The 9,460-nt window shown below is 35.4% G+C and overlaps 1 protein-coding gene across 3 annotated transcripts in view; it reads right to left on the bottom strand.

The window, feature by feature from the left end:
• Positions 1 to 6,282: 6,282 nt before the first annotated feature.
• The window catches only part of Inx7 (innexin 7), a 55,486-nt gene continuing 52,308 nt past the window's right edge, over positions 6,283 to 9,460 (bottom strand). For all 3 annotated transcript variants that reach the window (XM_072542098.1, XM_072542100.1, XM_072542099.1), the window contains one exon: positions 6,283 to 7,403. In XM_072542098.1, the coding sequence (XP_072398199.1) occupies positions 6,969 to 7,403 (435 nt within the window). In that variant the 3' untranslated portion in view covers positions 6,283 to 6,968. The remainder of the gene's footprint in view (positions 7,404 to 9,460) is intronic.

Raw genomic sequence — 9,460 nt, 5'->3', positions numbered from 1 at the left:
TTCCTAGTGACTTTCATTTAAAAGCCAATTAAAAATTTGTTATTGTTTGACAATATTTTACATCATTTTTCTGACTATCTTATTTTGGAGATGGAAGCCCCAAGGAAACAGAACAAGAGGAAGGCCCCGTAAAAGATGGATAGACGACGTAGAGAGGGATCTTAAAACCATGAACATCAGGCGGTGGCGAAGGAAAGTACCCGACAGGGCAGAATGGAAGAACATTGTTAAGCAGGCCAAGACAAGCAGGAAGGGTTGTAGCGCCATTAGAAGAAGATCTTATTTTGGAATGAAATTGTTCCAATGGGATTAGATTGCTCATTAACATATCGTTATAGATTTCTGTATAAAAAAAAGAAGGTTCTTTCACAGTTCCCGTCACTGTTTCATTCTCAGAAAAAAGAGAATTGTAAGATGGGGTGAAATTGATCCAACTGGCCAAAATTGATAATTGCGAATGATTCTGAATATTTTAATTTTCCCTGAAATCTAAAAAGCTTAACAAACAGTGTCCTAAAAAAATCTTAAATTCGTTCTTTTCAGAAAAAATGGTTCGAAATTATATAAAAAAACTTGGTGCTCGTCCATATAAGGACTATGACGACGTAAGGGTGGAAAATGTCCCCCAGAAAATTCTTGAAAAAGGATGGTCCTTACATCGTGCTGCCGAAGAATATAAAATTCCCTATGGAACCTTTAATAACCGCTATAATGGCTGACATGGAAGAAAAAATGGTAAGCAGGCTGTATTCTCCACAAACTTTAAAGATTGTTATACAGTGTGCTGCAATATCGGGCGAGTGGGGATTTCCCCTTGACTTGCGAGATATAAAATATTTAGCCAAAAGTGTTTTAGATGGGCAGGGAATCTAGAAGTGCCTCTTTTCAAAAACAATTTACCTGGAACTGACTGGGTGTATTCATTACTGAGACGACGTAAAGAAAAAATTATCCAAAAAGTGTACGTTAAGTGACGTTAGTTAATGTTTGTCAGGGTGTGAGTGAGGACATTTTACCATTTCTTTGCTGTGGTAGTTTCGTGATTCAAAATGGCAGAAAAAATAGAAAGCAGACAGTATATCAATGCGAAAAATGTCCTGATCAACCCCGATTTTGTGTTGAATGCTTTGAAATGGCTGAATGCGAATCAAAATCAAATCAATGTGTGAATCTTTCTGTATTTTACAGAATAAATAAACATATTTTTTCTAAAATTCTGTTATATAATTATTTTTCTAGAAAAACGTTCTAATTTGCGTTGTGCCGATCGGAGTCAGTCATCGATACAATAGAAATTCTTAGCCAGGTGCGCATGACTCCCATCGGAGTCAAAAATTCAAATCGCAATTTATAAATAAATATACACTTTATTTAATTAATTGAATATTATTATATATTCTAATATCAATTACAATAAAATTTTAAAAAAATGTTATTGCCGCTAATGGGTAACACTTCTCGAAAAATGTCAGCAGCGAACGTGTTAATTTAGCAATCGCATAGACCAGGTGGTCATTAGCGACAAACTAGTAAATACTTTACTTATTTAGCTGTGGTTAATCAGTGATTTTGAGGTCAGTTGTGAGTGGAATGAGATCGACAAAAATCAACAGAAAGTGATTGGCAGTTGATCCAACCTTGATGTTTAGGCTTTATATCGTTAAGATTTATCGTCAAAAACACGTTTTCTTTAGCAAATTTACAAAAAAAAACTTTCAAATGATGAAGAAAACAGCTGCACAGCAAAGTATAATAGATTATTATGCACATACAACGAATACATTTAACAAATTACGGTACATGACATCACAAACATTTTATCTATAAGATAAAGAATGCAAAATTAAAAAATTAACATAAACACTATTTAAAATAAAAGTACTTGTGGTACGTACGGCCCAGTACGACTTTTTGAAGTGCATGAACTTGGAACGGTAAATAAAAAATTCCTTATCTATACAACATTTAAATAATTGTAATATTAAAAGTATGAGTCTCTATAAATAACATTATGTGTAATAAACATATTCTTACGTAACAGAATTGTTACGAAAAGATACAATCACAATAAAATGGTAAAATGCTACATTGAGTTAATAAAAATGGCAAAAAAGAGCTATAAAAGGGTAGTTTTTGGTGTATATGGCTTTCACAGCAAGTATTGAGTACATTGCAGATTGTTTGGTGATAGTTGTAACAATAAACCTTGTATATTAAATCAAAATTGCTGAGGTTTTTGCTAGTAGCACTAGAGAGCTACACAGCGTAAAATAATAATAATCCAGACGTGATTTATTTAGGCTTGGTTGTATCGAGTCGGACCTGGGCCCCTCTTCATAATCAGCGATGGCGTTTACAGACAAATAAGAGCGAACACGACTGTGTAGAGGGCATACTCGGCTATATTTGCCCATCATTGACTATGATCGCTTACAACGCGTGAATTGTCGGTTTTTCGAAGACGCATCAAAGAGAATCGCTAGATGCTTATTACAGACGATTGTGTGGACGCTTGCAGGATGGTTTTGCCAAACATAGACGATCATACGACTAGCCATCATCATAGGCCTAATGCCTACACTACACTACAGTAGGCGCCAGTTACGAAGATCCAGCGCAAACCCTTATTTCCGTACCGATTCGATCCGAGCGCTTTGCTTACATATTTATCCACGCTATCAGTAGCGGAGCGGTAACTATTTGGTGCCGTTCATTACGCAAATATTAAGCACAATAATCCTTCAAGCGTCCACACAATGGTCCGTAATAGCGTCCTTCCCTTATCGGTTGGCCCACTTATGGAATTGGCAGTTTAAGTCGATTATCATAAACAAAATATACTCTGCATGTTTTTATAAGTTCCCATATTAATTATTATGGCATCTATCATGGCATATGGCATTTCTTCTCAATCTAACGTTGGGCCAACTGATATGGGAAGAGGCTCGTATATGTAGGAATATTTGCAGGTTTCATAATTAGACTTTTTGTGTATGCCCCAGCTGAAAAAGTTGTGGAATATCCAGGATACGAATGCAACTACAATTTTTCGTGAATCTCTTAAACAATTCTGGATAAAGTGAAAATAAACAATAACATTGTCATCGTGTCGTAGCATTTTAGATAATCCATCTCTAGGTATATATGCCTTGCCAAAGTTTTTTCTAATTGTTGTGCTTTTTTATGAAGGGTCCTGTATTGTGTAAGATCTCAACCTTTCAGTAGACGTAGGCATATGTACTTTTATCGACTATTTTGATAGGTACATTTATCGACTGTGTATCATGAAACCGGTGGAGTGGACCGTGTGCGTCTAGAGAAGTAATAGAATTTTGTAACTTATAAGTAATTGTGTTATAATAAAACTTTATTTTTCAGATATTATGGATTATGAAAAAGAGTAAAAAATATTGTTAGCACTTTTTGAAGAAGTTTCGACGGGTGATGAGTATTATCTTCTTCTTCTTATAATGGCACTACAACCCTTTGTGAGTCTTGGCCTGCTTAACAATGCCCTTCTATTTTGCCCTGTCGGATACTTTCCTTCGCCACTGCCTGATGTTCATGGTTTTAAGATCCCTCTCTATATCGTCTATCCACCTTTTACGGGGCCTTCCTCTTGTTCTGTTTCCTTGGAGCTTCCATCTCTACACTACTTTTACAGCTCGATTATCTGGTATTCTTTCTAGGTGACCAAGCCAGTTTAGTCTTTGTGTATGATGATGAAGAGAAATCGGTAGAAGAAGATCGTGTAGAAGAAAACTTGAAGGGAAGCGCTACGGAACAGGAAAATGAGGAATTAGATAATAAGATAGATTGCCTTTGGTCCATATTTTTTGAGCAAAGATAATAAAACAAAATGGGCGAATAAAATTGCCCCTAAGAACGCCAGAACTAGAAGTGAAATTATTGTTCTGCAGAAAACCGATATTAACCGGAATAATCTATTTGATATCGATATGTTGCAAATAATTGTTGATGGGACCAATACAAAAATAGAAGCAGACAAGCAGAAGATCAGTCGCGATTGAGACATATACCTCACAACATTGATGCAATTCGTGCCCTTTTAGGTCTCTTATATCCTGCAGGTGCAAGAAAGGCAAGTCACCTTGATACAACAGATTTGTGGAAAACGGACGGCACTGGTATAGAGGTTTTCCGATTGACAATGAACATCACGAGATTCAGAAATTTACCAAGGTAAATGAGAACTGATGATATCAATACAAGGCATGATAGAGTTAGTTTGGATAAATTAGCGCCAATAAGAGATCTTATTACCAAGTGGAACGAAAATCAGAACAAATGTTTCTCTCATTCGCAATACGTAACCGTGGACGAAAAGTTGGAGGCTTTTAGAGGATGGTGCTCGTTTCGCCAGTACATAACAAACAAACTATATGGTGGACTATATTTTAAGCTACGTAATTAAACAGAACATTTGAAGAGCAATGCAAAGAGATCGAAGACCTTCAAAATAAATATGATCTGTTTAACCTACATAAGAAAGTCAAAGAACTGGCAGGACTAAGAAAACAAAATCCCACTTGTGCAATTCTGGATAGAGACGGTACTGCTATAACACATACGGACGAGAAAATACAAAGATGGGCAGAATATATCGATGAATTGTTCGATGATGAAAGAGGAGATCTGGAGCACATAGAACTTACGTCAGAAGAAATAGGTCCATATATTACAAAAGAAGAAATATTGCACGCATTAAAAACAATGAAGAGCGGGAAAAGCCCTGGACCTGATATGCTTCCTATAGAAATCCTAAAAATTCTAGATGAGAAGCACATTGATGTTTTAGTGACACTTTTGAACCAAATTTATAGTTCAGGCGTATTACCCAAAGAGTGGTTGACATCTATTTTTATTTGTCTCCCTAAAAAGAAAAACGCAAGAGAATGCAGCGATTACCGCACCATTAGCTTAATGTCTCATACGCTAAAGTTACTACTTAAAGTCATCCATAACCGAATATATCACAAACTGGACATAGACGTTAATAATACACAATTTGGTTTCCGCAAAGGCCTAGGAACACGTGAAGCTCTTTTTTCACTTAATATACTAATACAAAGATGCCTGGACGTCAATCAAGATATATACGCATGTTTTATTGACTATAATAAAGCATTCGATAAAGTACGACATGAACATTTAATGAATGTCCTGAAATCAAAGAAGATTGACTACAACGACCTCAGGATCATATCAAATTTATACTATAAACAGCGAGCAAAAGTACGTGTTAACGAACAGCTGTCAGAAGAAATTGAAATTAGATGTGGAGTAAGACAGGGATGCGTATTGTCGCCAATTCTTTTCAACGGCTACTCCGAAGAGGTCCTGAAAAAAGCTCTTGAGGGTGAAACAGCTGGAATAAAGGTAAATGGAGTTCCCATTAACAACATTAGATATGCGGACGACACTGTGATTTTAGCCGAAAACATTGAAGATCTTCAGAGACTGGTGACCAGAATAGCAGAGTATGGAAAAGAAGACAACAATGAATAACAATGAATGTCAAGAAGACGAAATTTATGAGAATATCGAAAACTCAAAGAAATAACGAGAGTCTTCTAATAAACGAAACCAACGTCGAACAAGTGGACAAATATGCATACCTGGGAACAATGATTAACTCCACAAATGATTACAATCAGGAGATAAAAATAAGAATAGAAAAGGCTAGAGCAAACTTCAACAAAATGAGAAGAGTTCTATGTACCAGGGATTTAAAACTGGAACTAAGAGTTAGGTTGGCGAGGTGCTATGTTTTTTCGACCTTATTTTATGGAATGGAATCTTGGACCTTGAATGCTACATCAATAAAAAAACTGGAATCATTTGAGCTGTGGGTGTACAGAAGAATTCTGAAAATATCATGGACAGAACACGTCACAAACAAAGATGTTCTGAGAAGGATTAACAAAGAAATGGAAATTTTAAATTCAATAAAAACAAAAAAATTGGAATATCTCGGACATATTACACGTGGAGAGAAATACACCTTGCTCCAACTGATCATGCAGGGAAAGATCCAAGGAAAGAGAAGCATAGGGAGGCGTAGAAAGTCATGGCTGCGCAACCTGAGAGAGTGGTACGGATGTACATCAAATGAACTTTTCAGAGCAGCCGTCTCAAAAGTTCGAATAGCTATGATGATTGCCGACCTCCGCCGCGGAGATGGCACTTGAAGAAGAAGAAGAATTAAACATTATAAAAAAAATATGTCAATATTAATAAACAATGTTAAAAAAAACTACAAACAATAAATTATTTTATTGAAATTTAAAAAAAATGCATCCAGAGGACTATTTTTATGACCGGTGTAGTAGACGGCGTGCCACTACCGATACAGAAAATTAATTTTCTAATCTGAAATTCTTTTGTTGTGTTAACTTCTATTACCTACTGCTGTTTTATATCCCCAATTTGTATTTGTCCCAAATCAATCTTCACTTTTGTTGTTAATATGTTTACATATTTTTTGTTCCTTGCTCTTGATATCCCTTGCAAGAGAGAACGAACACTTTTATCAAATTTATAAGACGATATTATGATAACAATATACTAAAAGGTTTATATTAGATTATAGAATATCCAGACAATGATTACAGTTAAGTCTTTGTAGATTAAGCATAGCAATGATAAGGGAAATTTTAAAGGTTTAAGTATTGAAGATTTACTTTTTGAAGGCATATCAAATTTTGATTTTGATCTCCTAATAAACAAATGTCCAGACTTTACAATTAATCAAATAATATAGTACTAACATCCATCGTCAAGAAAAACTTTAATATACAAGGTTTTTTAGTACCTTTACCACTTTATGGACGGTAATCTATTAATCTATATGGCAGTTTACCAAACCTTTTATACCACCACTCTCTTCTAAACGCACATCACATTTTTTTATAATACTATTGCCACTGTTTTTAAACTTCAGGCACTTAAGCGTATTTATCGGAATCCTCCAGATCCAGCAGCGGCTTCTTCATGGAGCTCCTCTCCTCGTAGTCTTGAGCGATGCCCACGAAAATTTCCTTGAAGACCAACGGATCGACGTTTTTGGACAAATACACCAAAAACAGCCAGTCGGAGTAGCTGGGCGTTCTTGTAACGTTTAATACGCGCCACGGGTTCAGTTTTCCTGGACAGGAGCTCGAAAAGATCATTCGGTTGAAGCCTCTGCTTCTGGCGTGCAAAATGTAGGTTATGATTCTCCAGATTAGACCTAAGACCGAACAAATGAAGAGGAAGATGAACCAAAACCAAAGGGCGGTGTAGATTTTGTCGTTGATGATGTTGAGGGCCATTACGCACATTGCGTCGTGGTATTGGATGGAGCCAGAGGGACCGTACTTGTGGAAGGTGCATTTGGTTATCTGAAATGAAAAGAAACTGCTCATATTTTTTAAAATCTATTATGATAATTTCAATAAACAACTAGGGGAATTTGTAGCAATTTATATTCTAGAACATAATCTAAATAGATTCTAGAATATACAGGGTGAGTCATGAGGAACTTTACACACTTCTACCATATGTCGAGTCCCTCAGGGAGCATATCATGTGGCCACTAAAAAATGTCAACTCCTCTTCTTTATTAATTAACAGGGTGTTTTGTGTAATTGACCATTTATTTCATTTTACTGTAGTGTTTATACGGCTCATTTGATTTTTTTAATTTTTGCATGATACAGTACACTACTATCAAGCAGTCGACTGGTATTAGCTAAACTAAAAAATTCCAGGACTGGCTTTGGAAAAATTAATTTACGGATTCGTATTAAATATTACACCCTGTATATATTTTTTTTAAAATGCAATAAGTGATTTTCAAACTACATAAATAGCCAATGAAAACGACATATGCGACAATGTTGTCGCACTTTTATTAAATTTTTAGTGAACGATCAAATCTTACCAAAAATAGAACAACCATAATGAAGTATCAAATTATAAGGTAATTAATTTAAACAAATGTTATAAATTTCAAACATTTTAATTGAAATGATAAACTGAGTCACTGCACAACAAAAAACAGTAACTACTAACAATAACGAAGAACAATTTAAAAAAAAAACTAAAAATATGTACATAGTTATGATAAACCCATAAATTAGAACTGGAAAAGATACAATAATGGTAACAAAATAAAAATAATTCAAAATAGATTTTCGAAATGGAACCCTGCAGCCTGTACACATTTTTGTTGCCGAATTGTTAATTGACGTATTGAATTACGGATACTCTGGGGATCGTTTCTAATAGTATTACAACAATGTATAATTCTATCAATTAATTGTTGTCGGTTATTAATATTCACTGCGTAAACTAGTTGCTTCAATCGTCCCCAAATATGGTAATCAACGGGATTGAAATCAGGGGATCTTGAAAGCCACGAAATAGGACCTGCACGTCCTATCCACCTGTTGCCATAAACATTATTGAGATGTTGTCTCACTGCCACTAAAAAGTGTGGGGGTGCCCCATCATGCTGAAAATACATCCCTCGGATAGCAACGTTCGCATTGGCAAGCAAATTCGGCAAAATATTTTGTAGAAAGTTCAAATAGACCTGCCCTGTTAAAGGACCATCAAAAAAGTGAGGACCTACTAATTGGTTATTTATGACACCAATCCACACGTTAACCGAAAACCTTAACTGAGAACGACGTTCTCGAATAGCATGGGGATTTTCTTCTGCCCACACATGTGAATTTCGTGAATTATTTATCCCGTCTCTGGTAAATTGGGCTTCATCTGTAAATAGTGTCCTGTATAGCGTTGGTCGATTATTGTTAATCCATCTACAATCTCATCTCCAGCATGTAGTCGCTGAACCATTTGAATGTGATATGGGTATAGATTATTTTTTTGTAAGACTCTACTTACTTTTGATTAAGTAACATTGAGTTCTCGACTTACTTGTCTAGTGCTTATTGTAGGGTTCATAGTAACGGCGTCCATAATGTCATCTTCCTGCGCTTCATCTACATGTCGCTCTGTTCCTCTGTGGTTCCACTAGGAAAAGTGCCATTTTCTCGCAAATAATTAAAAACTGACCCAAATGTTGGATGACTGGGAGTTCGACGATTAGGAAATCTCCTTCGATATTCTCTACTAGCAGCCCTACAATTCCCATTACAGAATCCATAAACAAATATTATGTCTGCATATTCTGTGGTCGAAAACTCATGTGGCATTTTGAACGAAAGTAACAAAAGCTCTACCAAAACTAACACAATGTACTTAACGTAGATATGACAGAAGAAATATGTATTCTTGTACACATAAATAACAATTGATAATGACACTAATGACAATGGGTATAAAATATCAAGAAACGTCAAACGGTCAACGCCAACCTTCATTTTAAACTTTTTTAGATTTATTTTTATTTAGTACAGTTGATGCAATGTATTATTATTTGACATAA

This window comes from Diabrotica undecimpunctata, chromosome 8 (genome assembly GCF_040954645.1).
Source record: "Diabrotica undecimpunctata isolate CICGRU chromosome 8, icDiaUnde3, whole genome shotgun sequence".
Lineage (NCBI taxonomy): Eukaryota > Metazoa > Arthropoda > Insecta > Coleoptera > Chrysomelidae > Diabrotica > Diabrotica undecimpunctata.
This window is presented reverse-complemented; position numbering and strand designations above follow the sequence as displayed.